This window comes from Hydra vulgaris, chromosome 12, assembly GCF_038396675.1.
Source record: "Hydra vulgaris chromosome 12, alternate assembly HydraT2T_AEP".
NCBI lineage: Eukaryota > Metazoa > Cnidaria > Hydrozoa > Anthoathecata > Hydridae > Hydra > Hydra vulgaris.
Window position 1 is genome coordinate 45,450,001 of NC_088931.1, and position 18,494 is coordinate 45,468,494.

General features: G+C 27.1%; 1 protein-coding gene across 7 annotated transcripts in view; it reads right to left on the minus strand.

Annotated features, from left to right (window-relative positions):
- LOC101235086 (serine/threonine-protein kinase Nek1) overlaps positions 1-18,494 on the minus strand; it is a 295,109-nt gene that overhangs the window by 197,491 nt on the left and 79,124 nt on the right. For all 7 annotated transcript variants that reach the window (XM_065813420.1, XM_065813417.1, XM_065813419.1 and 4 more), the window contains exons 14-15: positions 16,557-16,605; positions 14,417-14,444 (exon numbers count right to left, since the gene is read on the minus strand). In XM_065813420.1, the coding sequence (XP_065669492.1) occupies positions 14,417-14,444; positions 16,557-16,605 (77 nt within the window). The remainder of the gene's footprint in view (positions 1-14,416; positions 14,445-16,556; positions 16,606-18,494) is intronic.

Consider the following 18,494-nt stretch of genomic DNA (forward strand, 5'->3'; position numbering starts at 1 on the left):
AGCAAACCTTACTTCGATAATTGGTGAGAGAATTTATATATATATATATATATATATATATATATATATATATATATATATATATATATATATATATATATATATATATATATATATATATATATATATATATATTAATGGAAGGAGACTTATATTATGCATTTAATTCATATTTAGTGTCACTGTCGTCTATTCCTGCTGGTAAGGTTTATATATTCTTACATTTCGATATGATTATAATTGCTAAATAATTGTGAGGTTATGTTGTGTATTGTTTTTTTATTTTTTAGTATCATCATCGTCCATTAATGTTGGCAAGTTTTATATATTATTATTTTTCAGTATAGTTTTAATTATAAAATAATTGTAAGGTTGTTTTGTGTATTGTCTTTTTATTTTTTAGTATCATTTTCATCCGTTACTGTTGGTAAGGTTTATATATATATATATATATATATATATATATATATATATATATATATATATATATATATATATATATGTGTGTGTGTATGTATGTATATATATATTGTTAATTACAAATAATTTTAATACAGCCTAAATAATACAGCAAGTGTTGTGACTTGTTAAGTTTTTTGATAGACGGTTCTGGCTTACCTTCACGTGGTGTCTATCATTAAAAATGGTTAAAACATTTTCATTTTTGGAATTAATTATTTTAATCATTCACTAAAAGCCAAGACAAAAATATATTGTATTTTCTTTAAAATAGTTTTATATTATTATTATTATTTTTTAATATTTTATTTATTTTTTATTTTGAAACAGGAAATTTGTTTGTTAACCAAACAAAATGGCTAGCTCGTTAACTATACGGTATGGTTCTTACTTCTGTTAATGTAATAATCACATGAAAGATTTTATTATAGGATTTTGCTATACTTGGTTAGAAAGATGACATATTTTTTACAGCCAATTGACTTATAGCCCCACATTAGTAGTTGTATAATTTTTTTTGTAATATATATCCAATTAAATAATAATTTTTGGTAAGAAGTGGAAGGGGCATTAGAATGCCTCTTTCTTATGACATATTTAGATACGCCCTTTTTTATACTCCACTCTCTTATGACCATGGATGCACCACTAATGTATCTTTTAATCTAGTGGAATATGTTTTTTACTTCTTTGTTGTTGTACTTTAAATATTCAATTATTAATATTATTATAGTACTAAAACATCATCAACATATCTACTGTGAGTTTTACATTAACCTCCCATAATTGGTGGTTGTCTGGTATGAATTTATTTTTTAATTTATTTCCAATTTTTTAATTTATTTTTTAAATTTATTGTTCAAATTTTGAAAATAATAATTTTTTTTTTTACGTTGGGTGGAGAGGTGGAGGAGGGGGGGGGGGGGAGGCAGGTGGTGGGCATACGCCCCTTCGTAATAGAAACACCACTTTTATACGTAAGATTGTATAACATAATTTTATATTGTGTACTAATTTTTGCTCATTATAGTAAAGATATAAATATTTATAAAATTAAGTCGTTTTTGATCCCAGGGCGTGATACACTAATCGCCACCACACCCACCTCTATTGCTAACATTCACCTCTCGTATATTTTGGTGGTTTACTATAAATTTAAAACAACTTTTTTGTGTATTTATATTGCTTATGTATTTACAAAAAAAAAAATTCTGAAAAAAGTGTTCAGTTTTATACGGGCGTGGTGGTGGTTTGGTGCCCCTCTGTCCATCCGATACACCCGGTGGTTAGAGTTTAACATAAAGTTGTAACCCACTCTTACTATCTTTTGACACCAAGATATTTGTATTTTGATAAGAATTGGCAAAGTTATGACAATTTAAGTGAAGAAAAACATTATTTTGACCACAGTTTCTTCAACAAATCCATATATAGAAAAATCGCTACTAAAACCGCCATTTGAACCAATTGTTCGATTTTGATCATTTTTTCACCTTTAAAATACTGTAATAATCCTCTTTCTAATGATATATAACATTATAGTATTCAAACAATTTGAAATTTTTTACTCACGTACCTACATATATATGTAATAATACATATATGAAATATCAAAAATATCAAATATCAAAATATCAAAATGACAACTATCACATCAAAATGGCAACTATCACATCAAAAAAATTGATGTCCTCTTGACGTCAATCCATAAGAATTATAAACTTCCAACCTTTTAAATCAGAAACATCAGAATCTTTAAAAAAACTAAAAATTCCAACCTTTCCAGCGCTTGTAAAATTTGCTAATCTTCTTTTTATTTTGACTCTCTTAATAAAAATTTACCTTCTATAACAGACTTTTTTACAGATGGTAGAATAATACATACATACTCTACTAGAAACATATATAATGGAAAACTTAGTGTACCATCATTTAAAACTCAGAAATATGGTAAACATTCTGTTGTCTATCAGTGCATTTGTGAATGGAACAAGAGTTTTGTATGCATAGTGAATGAGTTCAAAAAACTACAACTCCAACCACCTTTATTGACTTTTCCTAATTTAAAACAAAATCAATAAAAAAAATTCTGAGAACAATTTTATTCTAACTTATTGACATGATTTTCACTAAATATTAAAAAATAAACTCTAATTTTTTTTAATTATGATTACTACAACTATTATCATTAACTTCTTGTTTGTTTATTTTTTATTATTATCATCAAAGTATGATTTTTAAATGTTTACTTTGTTTATGTATGTTCTATGTGTGTATGTTTATTATTAATCATACTATATTTAAAAACTGGTGTCACTCCTTTGATCAGAATTCTGTTTGAGTGACACCATCCTTATCAATCATTTAGTTATTATTATTAAATACTTATAATTAATTTACTCATTATATTAATTTATATTATTATCATTTATATATATATATATATATATATATATATATATATATATATATATATAAATGATAATAATATAAATTAATATAATGAGTAAATTAATTATAAGTCTTTAATCTTTTTATTAAGCAATTATTTTTACTTACTACAATCAAGTTATGAAATTTATTATTATTATTATTATTATATTTATTATTATTATAATATTATTATATGATTTAAAAAAGGAAAATAAATATCTTGTTGTTGTTTTATATATATAGATATATAGAAATATATATATATATATATATATATATATATATATATATATATATATACATATATATATATATATACATATATATATATATATATATATATATATATATATATATATATATATATATATATATATATATATATATATATATATATATATATATATATATATATATATATATATATATATATATAGATATATATAAATGATAATAATATAAATTAATATAATGAGTAAATTAATTATAAGTCTTTAATCTTTTTATTAAGCAATTATTTTTACTTACTACAATCAAGTTATGAAATTTATTATTATTATTATTATTATATTTATTATTATTATAATATTATTATATGATTTAAAAAAGGAAAATAAATATCTTGTTGTTGTTTTATATATATAGATATATAGAAATATATATATATATATATATATATATATACATATATATATATATATACATATATATATATATATATATATATATATATATATATATATATATATATATATATATATATATATATATATATATATATATATATATATATATATATATATATATATATAGATATATATATATAAATATACATATCTGTGTGTGTATGTGTGTGTGTGTGTTTATGTGTGTTTGTTTGTGTGTGTGTGTGTGTGTGTGGGGGGGGGGGGGGGTTATTTTTATTTATTTTATAGCCATTCTTAAAAAAATTTAAATTTATTTCAAATCAAGTTTTCACATTTGAGTTATCAAAAAAAGTATTTTTTCCATTTTAAGAATTGAATTAAAAAATTTTTTTATAGATTTTTATTTAACTTATAACTAAAATAAGTTATACGCATGATTTTTTAAACTAAGTTTTTTCACCCCACTTCCCAAATTTTGCATGTTAAAAGTCTGACAAAATATCATCTTGAGGAGGAACTCAAGATGCGGTGCCTTTCATTCTTGTGAATTTTTTTTAAAGCTTTACTCCTTTTTTTAAGAAAGGCAACAAGTTTTCATGCCCTTATAACTAAAATTTAAACTTTTTTGTTTTTTAAAGTTTTTAAATTTTACAAAAATCAATGGTTTTACTGCCGGTCATGGACAGCGACATGATTGTGATATTTATTTACTAATGTATAAATATTATAAATAAATATTATATAAATATATAAGTTTAAAGCCTGTGTTATTCCTCATCTGTTGTTAGAGGTCCGTCATATTCATTGTTTTTGAAATTAAATGCTGTTAATACGTCAGTCTTCATCATCACTGCCAATTTCATTGTCATCATAAATCTGCTCTAAAACATATGTTTTTAGTGTCACCAGTCTTGCAGTGTTGTAGTCTTCAGGTTCATCGTCAACTTGAATTAATCTTCTTTTTTGCAAATAAATTTCTTTTGTTTTTTTTTAATCAAAATTATTTCTTCTTTTGACCAGTTGCCATGATTTCCCAGAATCATTATGCTATCACTGAGTGTATCATGGATCCTTGATATCTGTCGATCTGATAATATTTTTGTTAAGATACTAAAAACTCTTTCCTTGACCTCCAAATTTCTAGTGTCTGCCGATTGTGTAACATAGATGCAAGATTTGTTTTCGAATGGATTAAAAGTAATTTTCATTTGTGCGCAATTAACTTTTCATTAAAATTGTCATAATTCAATGCTATTTTGAAATGTGTACACATTTATTACAAAATTTTGAAATGTGTAAACATTTAGTACAAAATTTTGAAATGCGTACACATTTAGTACAAAAATTTATTTCTTTTACACCTAAATCTTACTCTGCAGTCCAGTTTTGAGAATCAATGAACCGCATGGCTTCATAAATATCAGACTCATATTCCATAGAAGAAGTCTAGAAATAACACTTCTCTTAATCTTAATATTTATAACCAAATCTACATCAAATCTTCAGACGTCCAATATACATCTGCAGAAGTTATATCTAAGTTTATCATTTTATATATTCTGTGACTAGAGTGTTTACGTTTATCCCTAGGTTTATCGAATTCACCAGTCAGTATTCCAGGTTAACGTGATATGTAACTTCCGAAAATTCTAAATCTGTATCAATTTCTTATAGCTTCAATTCAATTCAAGTACTAAATTTGTTTGTTTGATTATTGTTATAACATTGTGGGGCAACAGGTCATGTGTTTGCTGGGTAACCTAGGAAACATAATTTCAGCGTGTTCCCATTATCCCGCTATAAGTTTCTTAGAAATCTTACCTAAAACTGCAGATGCACTAATTACTTCTTGTTTTGTTTTTCCAGAACTTTGAAGCAGATAAAATTTGAATTGTAAAATTTATGTACTTGCATTAATTTGCAGTTCTCAGAAAAAACATCTCTAATTGCAAGTTTGACTCTATGGTTGACACAAGGTATTGGATTAACCATTCTCTTTCTGTCTTAAATTGTGCAATAATACCACAATTTCGGCCAAAGTTGATGCTAGCCCTATCTAATGTTATACTTACTAACTTATTTTTATAATCATTGGGATCTAGTTTAAATTCCCCCACTTCAAAAATGTTTTTAATCTTTTTTACAATGGAGTCTGATCTGCCTCTGCCAAACCTTTCCAAGTCAAGCAGCTTAAGCACCATATAAAAAGGAACTCTCTTTCAATTCTTGATAAAACTAAATCTTTTTTTTTTTGAGTTTTTCTGGCCTGCCTACCATCGCACAAAATTGAGAAAAATTTAGTATTTATCAGATTATTTGCACATTTTTCACGCACTGCCATTGCAATAAATCTCATATATTTGCATCCACTGGCATTGTTTTTGGTATGCTTGATCATTCTAACACTGTTCATTTTACAGCTTTTTACCTAAATAAAATTGTACACAATTTATTATACTGTTAATCAATTAAACATTAAATTTTCAAAATAATCTTTAAAATTTATTAATTGGAAAACAAATAATATACTTATCCTTATTATAACACTAAAATGTTTGTGCGGCATAGTTGGTTGAGGAGCCATTTCATAGGTAGTTGACAAGTCAAGTATAAGTATCACCTGTTGATACCTTTGAAGATTTTTTTTTTTTTTTTTAATTATATACCCTTTTAATTATATTGAGGTTTGTACCGGAAAAAATAATCAGAAAATCAACAAAATGTTTTTATTTTAGGCGCCCCAAGAAGGGTGGCTTCAAATTAGCGCATTTTCTTTAAAATTAAAAATTATTATTACCTTAGAGGATTTCATATTTATTCCATCAGTTGACAATGAACATTTATCATTTGATTGTTCCTCATTCTTGTATTTTATGAGGCTAAGATGAGATGCGATCATTAAACATCTTTGAATTGTGTAGCTTGTTACAAAGTTTGTCCCATCAATAAAACACAAAGCAGTTTCTTTTATTAACACTTTACAATCTTTTAAAACATTTTGCCTATTTCTTATAAAACTTTGCAATATATTTCTATTACATAGGTAATTTCCACTTTCCATTTACTAAAAGTTGACAATATAACTTTGTTTCCTGTTGGAGTTAAATTAACATGCTTGATTGCGATTTAAAATTAGATTTTTCAAAATTCTATCAAGCTTTAATTTTATAATTTAAATTTTCTACTCTCATTTGGACGAACACGTTTTCAAAATAGTAAACATTCCATTCTATCTGTTAGCAGTAATGACTCATAACTTTCAATTCATTGTTAGTACAAAACAAAAAACTGCTCTCTATTGGGTTGGGGAAGTTTACTCAGTTTTTTACAAAGAGCTTTATTTATACAAAAAACAACAATTATAGCAATAAATTTATCAATTATGTATTGGCCATTATTGTTAACAACCTCCTCCCACCTCTCAACCAATTTGTTGATGCCATTCTTCCAAAAATTGCCTGGTCTGATGTCAAAGAAGTTGTGAAGCCAGTTTTTGAGGTCCTCTTTGCCGTCGAAGTTAGCACCCCTCATTTGATTCGACAAGGAGTGGAAAAGGTGATAATCTGTTAGTGCAAGGTTCGGAGAGTACAGTGGATGTTGAAGAACTTCCCATTCGAGCTCTTTGAGTCCGGTTTTGACGACTTGTGCAACATTGGGTCTGGCAATGTCGTGGAGCAAGATGACTTGGCCTTGTCGATAAGGTCTTTTCAATCGCATAGCCTCATTTACACGGCGCAGTTGGGCTATGTAGAGCTTGTTGACTGTTGCGCTCCTTTCAAGCATTTCCCAGTGTATCATGCTTTCCCAGTCCCACCAAATGCAGATCATGGTCTTTTTCAGGCGGATATCTTACTTGACTCTTAGCATCGGCATGTCTCCTGGGGCCACCCACTCCTTTCTTTGTTTCATATTGACATACAGGAACCATATCTCATCTCACGTGACGATTCGGTAGAAAAAGGGCTGTTTATGGCCACGTGTTGCTCAATGGCACGCAAGGTGTTGAGCAGCAATTTGAAGACAATTTTTTTTGTTGACTTTGTTAAGCTTGTGAGGCACCCAGACTCCCAGTTTTTTGGCAAATCCAATTTGTGAAGATAGTTAAGGATCGTTTTATGATCACAGTTCATTTTTTTGGCATCTCTAAAAGTGCCTTGAAATGCTCCTCATTGAATTCTATGGGTGGTCCGCTGCGAAGTATGTCATCGAGGTCAAAGTTGCTGTTTTTGAACCTCACAAACCATTTCTGTGCTGGGCGCTCATCTATGACACCTTCTCCATACACGTTGCATATGTCACAAGCAACTTCAGCTGCTTTTTGATTGCAATGAAAAACGAAGAAAAATGCTGATTTTTGCTACTTAAGTATTCCATTTTTAAGGGTGGAAAATAGGAAAAAATAAAAATATTAGAAAAAATGAATAACACAGTTCTGTTGAGCAGAAAGGGCACTGTCTAATGAATACAAATACTTTGCTCAACAATAAACAAATCCTTTAAATAATCCTCTTTGAAAAAAACCGAACAAACTTATTACCCAACCCAACAATTTAATTATTATCAAGTGAATTATTTTTTATATTCTTAATAAATATATAATAGACTTATATAATATACTTATGCTAATATAATATATATATTAGTGTAAGTATAAATACATATATATATGGCCAATTCCATAGTTCAGTGACGCATCATGCGGAGAGATTTTTTTTAATAGAAATTTTTCTACAACTCAAAAATAATTTTTTATTACTCTAAATCAATCTTGAATTAAAATTTTATAATATAAACTAAACACAATTGTATTAACATAACACTGCTAGATAGCAAAAATTAAAACATGAGTTCAGTGACACAACGCGGAAAAAATTGTTTTTTTATCAGCATACTTTTAAATGGAGTTTTCCATGAAATTTTAATTCTTGCTTGACTTATTAGTTTTTTTTTGTTGTAATTTATTTATTTGGCAATAAGGTAGTCATAAAAAAAGCCACAAACAATAAAGTTTTCATATCGTTTTATTTTACAGAAAAAAAACTATCAGTTCAGTGACGCAACGTTCAGTGACGAAACAAAAAGACGAAATTAAAATCATTTTAAAAAGTTTTGTTATTTTGTAATAAATTTTAATTATACTCAGGTGAAAATAGCATTGGAACAACGTTATCATTCTGAACATAAAAATAATGTGATTTTGATATACACTGCAGGCCAAAAGTTTCCGGACACTTGGATTTTGTTTAAATTTTTAATAAAAACTCCTATAATTATTTCAAAAAAATTCAAATATCATATTTATTTTATAAAAGATACATATAGTTACTATTTAAGAAAAAAAAAAGGCAAAAAATGCAATAAAAAAAATAAATACTAACAACACTATTATTATTAAACTGTTTTTTCATCAAAAAATAACCCACGAGTTTTTATCACTTTTTTTGCGATCCGTGACATCCTATTTATTAATTTATTTATTATTTCGGGTGTAATTGATAACCAAGATTCTTCTAATATCTGCCACATGTGCTCTTTGGATGTTGGGCATTTTTGTCTGACCTTTCTGTCCAATTCTTCCCACAGTAACTCTATTGGGTTCAAATCTGGTGATTGGGCCGGCAAGGTCATGTTTTTGAGGACACCATTATCCTCTTGTTCCTTTATATAGTTCTTACATAATTTTGAGGTGTGTTTAGGGTCATAGTCCTGTATAAAAACAAAACCACGACCAATAGTTCTTAAGCCAGAAGGTATAGCATTGTTTTCTAGAATTGTTTTATATTGTTCTTTTTTCATAATACTCTCAATTTTAACTAGGTCACCTACACCAGCTGAAGAAAAACATTACTATACCATAATTGACCCACCACCATGCTTGATTGTCGGTACTAAACACTCTGGGATCATTTTTTCTTTTGTTATTCTTTTGATGTAAATTCTACGTCTTTGCCCAAACAGTTCAAATTTGGAGTCGTCGGTCCATAGTATTTTTCACCAGTCTTCTTCTGTCCAATTTTGGTGGTCTATAGCACATTGTAACCTTTTCTTTTAATTTCCAATCCGTACCAACGGTTTCCTGACCGCAATGCGGCCAGAAAGTCCTGCTTGTCTAAGACGTCGTTTCGTAGTGGTTAATGAATAGATTTTGAGTGACTCCTATTAAAGCCTGAAGTAATTTCCGTGGCCGTAAGTTTTCGATTTCTTTTACTCATCAATATTATATTATTATCTTCTGCTTTTGTTGTCTTCCGTGGTCTACCAGATCTTTTTTTGTCTTCAAAAAAGCCTGTTTTTTTCCATCGTTTGATGGTATTTTGTACAGTACTTCTGGCAACTTTTAATTTTTTGCAAATTTTATGAACTGAATAACTTTCTTTATGTAATGAAATTATTTCAGAACGTTTTGCAACCGTTAAAGATGGTTTTTTACCCATATTTTTAATTAAATAGTCGAAAATAAAATTTTAAATTTTTTTTCAAAATTTTTTAATGCAACCGTCATTAATACCAAATGGAAACTAAACAAAACTAAATATTTTTAATCATTTTAGTCGGTTATCATTATATTATAAATATTTACTTCATGTTTGAACAAATAAATAACTTTAACAAGACCAAACTCTTAAGAGTGTGTAACGTTATATATCAAGTTAAAATAAACAATTAAAAAAAAAAACTTATTTATGTAAGTTTGAGGTCAGTAATACCCAATTACTGACCTCAAACTTACATAAACTCTTAAAATTAGTAAGTTTAAGTATTATAAATTAATATTATTGATTAATTTAATGATACAGGATAGATTTTAACCTTTTATATAATAATATCAAGTGTCCGGAAACTTTTGGCCTGCAGTGTACCTTTGATTTTTCTTGAATAACTTAAAATTGAACTGAATCCAAGTTCATTTTTTTGTTGTCTTGTATTGTTTTCTGACATGTGAATTACAGATATTTGCAAATCTTGTAATGCTAACGCAAAATCTGCTGCTGACCTGATTTCCTATTGACTAGTTTTAACTCTCAGGGCTGCGATTCGCTTAACAGTAGCTACTATTCCGTCAACCACTCCTTTCCCGGTTATGCTGCAAAGAAATGCCAGAAGAATTTTTTATGAAAACGTTTTTTAAACACAACCATTGCAGCCATAATACTTTTGTTTTTGAACTGAGAAGTGCACTATCGCTTAACATGTGTATTTCTTTGACTTAATCAGGAATAAAGTGAAGGATTTTGTCAATGTACGGTATAACGGAAGACTTAGTATGATCAGTTGAATCTGAAACTATGGCAAATGTTTTTAACTCAATGTTCCAGACTGCTAGGGTCATGATAGAAACTTGATTATGACCAAAATGAGTCGCTTGTGGCTCATTTTGATAGAAACACCTAGCATTTTCAGCCCAGTCAACTTAAATTACCGCAATTTCAGAATTAACACTCATCGAAACCTCCTTCAGTTTATTAAAAATTGTTGATTGGTTTTTCTTTACAAATGCGTGTTTAACGAACTTATCACGCATCGCTGATATGTGTTGGATGAGTTCTGTTACAGTAGACTTTTTTGAAATTTTTTTAATGTTTACATATGTTTTAGTTTCAGGCTTTCTCCACTTGTCCCAGGATACTTCGAAACCAAATGTATTAACAGTTTGCAAGTGTTTATCGAACTGTTTCATACCTTTGCATGCAACGCATTTGTCATAGGCGCAATCGTATGTGTTCGGTTCACAAACAAAGTTATTTATCATTTCAGATCCAACTTTGATTGAAGGCGCTTGAATTGATTTTGTTAATGCATTTAAGGCAAATTGCATATTTTCATGCAAACTACAAACACAAACATTATGCGGAAATTTTGTAACTGATTTTACATTGCGTGGACGAAGGTCGCAAAATTTGCTGAGTTAAATTTTTATGTGCAGATGCTTTTCCTTGAATAACTCAAAAACTTCAGATAATTGAATTCGAGTGACATCTTTTTTGTTTGGTGATATTTGGGAAACTTCACCTTCATAATAAAAGTTTACAACTGCTAAAACATCGCTTTCAGAAAGACCATACAGCTTTGAACATGCTGGAGGTAGACCTGAATTATCTTTACAAGCATAGCTATTTGAAAGAATAGAAAGAATTTCAGATTGTTTCTCCTTTGAAGTTAGTAGTGCTTTTAAAACTTTTTTCAATGCTTTTCCTCTTTGTTGAACGTTTTGTAAAAAATGAGCTTGGTCTTTGATTTTTCTCGATATCTCTTAGATCTAACTCTGGACATTTCTTTCTTTTTATCAGCATTCCGAGAAACATAATTAGCTTGGTATTCTGCATAACGTTTTTTTTTACTTCTAATTTTGATTCCATTTCTTAAAAATTTACAACTTTATAAGAAAATGTTAACATAAATCCAAAAGTTTACTAATATTTACTAATAGCCCTTTACAATACTAAAATGCAAAAATTTATTCGAATTTGAAAAATTTGAAAACCCACAACGAAATCTGATCTTTTGGATGATATTTTGACTTCCTTACCGCGCTATTTTATAAAACGCTAATTATCCCGTCGATGGGTTCAGTGACGCAACAGCTTTTAAACTATAACTATATGTTAATACAATGCTTTTTGACCAATTTTTTTTTAGTAATAATTAAAAGTTTACATTAAAATATATTATTTCTGAAAAAACCTCGCCATAAAGCATAATTTCATTGTGATAATTAAACTTTTTTAGCTTTTAGTTCAGTGACGCAACGTAATTTTTGCAGATGTGCATGTGACAAAAAAATACTTGAATTATTTTTAAAGAGTAAAAGTTTTTTTCCTCAAGACATATATGTAATTTCAAAGATTCTTTCTAAACAAAAATATGGATATGTTTTGTTTAAAATATTGCAATAACTCGCCCTCAAATTTTACTCACTTTTTCGAATAATAAAAAAAAAAAAACAGTTGCTAACATTCATCAAATTTATCTACTCGGTTCAAACATTTTCAAAATTTATTTTAACAATAACTTTAAGGTGTTTAAACTATAATTAAAGAAATAAAACCTTTTGAAAAAAGATATTTTTAAACACAAAATTTATCTCTTCCATCGAGGAAATAGCCATAAATATATATATATATATATATATATATATATATATATATATATATATATATACATATATATATATATATATATATATATATATATATATATATATATATATATATATATATATATATATATATAAATAACTTAAATACTGACATATATTTGTAAAAATGTGTTTGTTACATCAGTGAAAACCAGGTCATAAAGGCATGAAACTTTTTCTTTTATTGTTTGTGAACACATTTCCCAAAGTTTCAATAAACAATACATATAACAAATAATAATAAACAGTAAAATCTTGTTAACTCAGACTCTGAAGTTTATATTTTGTCCAAATTAATGAATTAAGCAAGGCTCTCCGTATGTCAGACTTTTCAAAAATGTCTGACTTAGAGGTTAGGAGACTAAGTATTTTGAATTTTTCTGTTATAGTTTTAATTTTTAGTTTTGCTTAACTTCAACTTTTTTTGATAAATAAAATTTAATATAACTGATTTGAAGATATCAGTGAAAATACTTAGTTGGTTAAATTATATATGACACAAAAGTATTCGACATTTAAACGATTTAAATTTCATTTTGTTTTAGTTTGATCAACTATATTGCGCCAGATATTTAATTTTTAAGCATTCAAAGTTTGGTACTTTTATTGAAGTGTTGCGAGTTTTGATATTTTATTACATAAACTTTTATGCAATTCAAAGTAAAAGTCCTAGTTCAGTGAAGTTTTTTTTCAAATAGACCCAAAAAAAACTGTACGAGTTAGTGAATGGCTCATTTTAACCAGGGTACAATTAATTTTAATCAGAGTACAATAAATTTTAACCAGGGTACAATTAATTTTAACCAGGGTACAATTAATTTTAACCAGGGTACAATTAATTTTAACCAGGGTACAATTAATTTTAACCAGGGTACAATTAAGTTATGATAAAGTTCATAGGAAATTTAAAAAAAAAAATGCTGAATTTAAATTCAAATAAAAGAAATGAATCATTGGCTCTCTTGCACTGAGATTTTTAATTTTAATTTATGCGTGATGTACTTTATAACAATTATATCTTCTTTATTTAAAAATATGTAAACTCTACAGTTTCATTAAATATATTTTGATTCCAGCAAAAAAATATTATCATTAATATAAAATCAACTTATAGCTCTCTCCCTCGCAAGTTCTTCAGACGAGAGCGATATTCATTTTAATTATTATATACTTATAAACTATTTTTAGATTTTATCAGTTACCAATATTTGCTAATGTAACTTTTATCAGTTACCAATATTTGTTAATGTAATTTTTATCAGTTACCAATATTTGTTAATTTTTGTTCAAAAATTAACAAATTTTTGAACAAAAATTAACAAATTTTTGAACAAAAATTAACAAATTTTTGAACAAAAATTTTTATTATTTAATTTTTTTTCATTTTAAGGATTTAGAGATAAAGTAATAGAACTAAATTTTGACAAATTTAGTTCTATTACTTTATCTCTAAATCCTTAAAATGAAAAAAAATAAAAATATTATAATATTTTTGTTTAAATGATAAATCTTTAAAGTTTTTTTTTTTAATGTTCTAATTAATAATAGAAAATGCGGAGAATAAATTATAAGCACTGTGACTTTTAAAGTTTTATTTCACATCACATTCATATGTTAGACTTATGTATAAAAAAAAGTTTTTAACTGCTTTTTTATTAATTCAAGAAGCTATTTAGAAACTAACATAAAATTTTAAGATTATAAAATACTTATACAGTTAAAATAACATATATTATTTCACCTGGTATTTTTTCTCTAATCCTTGTTTTCTAAATGAAAAAAAAAGCAATAGAAACAACTATTATATGTAAATAAATAATCATGCGTTATTTAATTAAATAAATTATTAAATTAATTAAATAATTATTAATAAATTTAATTTAATTAATAATCATACGTAATTTAAATTAAACAATGGCTTGATCCATTATCAAATCTAAATTTTGTAAACATGGCATTTTGCATAAATAGTAGTTTTGTTATGTTTTTTTTTTTTTTTTTTTTTTTTTTAATTCACCTCCTCAAGGCCGAGAAGGCCACTACAGAGGAGGAGGCTACTTATTAGTGGTTAATAACCCTCTCTCAACTCTATAGCTCCAAAACACGAACCTTGACGAACAAGGCCGCTGCGCGGAGAAACAAGTTGAGCGCGGTACTACCAGGGACGTGGTGGGGATCGAACTCGGAACCTCTCGCTTATGAAGCGAGCGCTTTACCACTACACCACTACCGCATATAAAACAATATAAAACAAACTTAGTGACCAATATAAAACAAACTTAGCTCAATAGTGCAATACTTAAAATATTTTAAAATATATTTTTTTTAAAAACCACCTAATAAGTTACATGGTTATTTCCATCAGGCTTTCTTAGAGATAAGTCTAAAGGAAAAGAGAAAAAATCTTCATTTATCAAACAAGAGTTGTCTTTTAACTTCTTGTATGAATAGTAGAAACAGCATGAATTATCAAAACCATTTTTTCTTCAGATGCTTTTTTTTATTGTCTTTCAAAGTTTTTAAGTTCTAAATTTTAGGGCTGGACCATTTAAAGAGCACTTTCATCTTCATAATTCTCATCAAAGTTTAGTCAGTGCGAGAACTGTGAATCAAATCAGTGAGAACTGTGAATCAAATCAGTGAGAACTGTGAATCAAAGATATTATATGTCATCAAAGTTTAGTCAGTGCGAGAACTGTGAATCAAATCAGTGAGAACTGTGAATCAAATCAGTGAGAACTGTGAATCAAATCAGTGAAAACTGTGAATCAAAGTTATTATATGTCATCAAAGTTTAGTCAGTGCGAGAACTGTGAATCAAATCAGTGAGAACTGTGAATCAAAGTTATTATATGTCATCAAAGTTTAGTCAGTGCGAGAACTGTGAATAAAATCAGTGAGAACTGTGAATCAAAGTTATTATATGTCATCAAAGTTTAGTCAGTGCGAGAACTAAAATCTGTGAATCAAAGTTATTATATGTCAGGGCATCAAAGTTTGTATCTGTTAGTACAAGAATTAAAATGAAAAATTAAAGAATTAAAAATAAAACCACAAGTGGTTTTATCAAACTTTTAATACATTTGAAATCAGTTAAAGTTTTTTGGGGAAATAATTGAAACTCAACTTTGGTGATGAACTTATTGATTTAGATTTCAAGAACAGCATTACATAAAACAACCCTGCAAACTCAGCAATTCTCCACTGAAAAACTTTAAAAAACCACTGCTAAATAAAAACTTTTACCAATGTGAGAGCAATTGCTCATAATTACTACTTATTACTGCTAAATAAAAACTTTTACCAATGTGAGAGCAATTGCTCATAATTACTACTTATATAAACTTGAACAAATGTTCAGTACTTTAAAAAAGTTAAGTTAAAGCAATTAATATTTCACCTAATATTTATTCAATAGATATGTTTATACCCAGAGCATATTAACATTTTTTTTTGATTTCTCTAATGTTGCTATAATATCCCCCCCCCCCTCCTATCTAACATCAAAAGTTTATGACAACTCTTTCAGGACCTATATATCCTTTTCATCAAATAAGAAATAAAAATAAAAGTAGTATGTGCTCAGTATGCTATATCCATGATTTCACTCTGAATAAATCAATTGAATTTCTTTAGAACTATAAAATCTACTTTGTTTGCTTTAAAACTCAATTTTAACAATATAACTTTAAAATTCAATTTTAATATACCTAATATTATTTTGCTTTTAATGTTATAACTGAAGTTAATCAGACAAGATAAATTAATTATTAGACAAAAACCCATTTCATAAAATAGACAAGATGTATGTATGCAATTTTTTAACTTGAGAACCAGGACACAAAATTTTAAATGTTTTCATCAAAAAAAGATAGAAATACCTTAATAATTTACCACCATAAATTTGAACAGGTTGTAATAATGGTTTAGCTAAAAAAATAAAAACACTACATATTATTTTGAATAAAAAACCTTTAAAGACATTTTTTACTTATATACATAATGCACAACAATAATGGTTGTAAAGATGTATCAAAAAGAATTTTGCAGTTTGAAATTTGTATTACACACACATTACATGTATGCTACAATGTAAAGATTCATAAATTTAGAAAACAAGTTTTGTGAAACTTTAACATGAATCAGTAGTTGAAAAGAGTGCAATTATTTTATTTGGCACTAGTATAAAGGCTTCTAATATAGTTTAACAATTCGTTAACTGCAGAAAATTAGAGAGTTGGACAACTTTAAAACAGGTTTCCATTCATTTTAATTATAAATATATATATATATATATATATATATATATATATATATATATATATATATATATATATATATATATATATATATATATATATATATATATATATATATATATATGTTAGGGTAGGTCGATTTTAGCTTTATTTTTGAATTTTGAGTTGCGTAATGTTGCAGTTACTTTCCAATGCTAAGATATTTAAAACTGCATTTGGAATACTAATAACAAGTAATCTTCTAAAATATTTAAATATCATTCAAAATGGTTAAAGTTACAAGACTAAAAGCTAGGGATATTTATTAGAAGAAGAAAAACTGATAGAAAACTTAACTCAAATAACTTTTGTAACAAATAAAAAATAATTTTTCTTTTTTTTTTTTTTTCTTTTTTTTTTCAATTTAAAAGATCTAGAGTCAAGTTAACTTTATCCAAAAAATTTGTTGTATTGTTGGACCCAATAAAATTGTAAATGCTCTGGTCTTGTAAATTGCCCTGACAACTGTATTCTTTTTGTTGTAAAAAAACCTTTGTTAGATGGGTGTTACAAAAATAGATTACTCACGGACATATCTATAAGGTAAGAATTATAATTTCTGCACTTATAAAATTTTTATAAATTTAAGGTTTTGTATTGAATACGACTCTTACTAATTTGTACCATTTTTATTATTAATAATTATTATGTCTGGGTTTGTAGCATTTGAAATAACTAAAAGGTAATTTGTCTGATTAACTTCTGATTAAACTTGTTTAATTGATAATTGGGAGACATTAAAGAAAATTATTAACAAGGACTCTAAGGCAGCAGAAAAATCTAGGGAAGAATTCAAGAAGAAAGGGAAGCAGGTTTTTTGGATTGGTAAAGATAATATTAAAGAAACCTTAAATAAAACAAACCTTGATAAACTTTCATATTATGCTGATATAAATTTTTAAAGGACCAAAAGACATTTGACGCCTTGTGACCTTGAGGAACAAAGACATGAGGTATAACTCAGAAAATAAAGACAAGAAACAGTTAACAAGTTTTAATATCAAACAGTTATCTCATGTAAGCAAATCAACTACAGAGCTAGAGTCTTTCTTAGACATAAGTGATTCTAGTATGGCATCAGATACTTCATTCGATTTAGTGCAACCAGACCAAAATCGAGTTAGTTAAGGATTTTGTTAAAGATACTGCTGTGGCATCAGTGTCAAAAAATATTTCATCAAGAGATCTAATGAATGTATGCAGGGATTTAATCATAAGTTCAGGTGGAAAGATTTTTAATTGTCTCATTCATTTGGCAAGCTCAAAAGAAATCTATTCGAAAAAGTTTGACGTGGAAATAAAACTGCTTAGCATTCCAGTAATTGATTGTGATACTGGACAAGCTCAATTCAATTCTTTAGTTATAATACTCGAAGAATATGGAATATGTAAAAAGTTTATGATTTAATACCACTGCTTCAAAAACAGGATGATTTTCTGGTACCAATGTAAGGCTTAGTCAAAAACAAAGCTCAATTTCACTAGAGCAGCCAGCTCTAGTAAAATTGTTGAGTTTTGAAG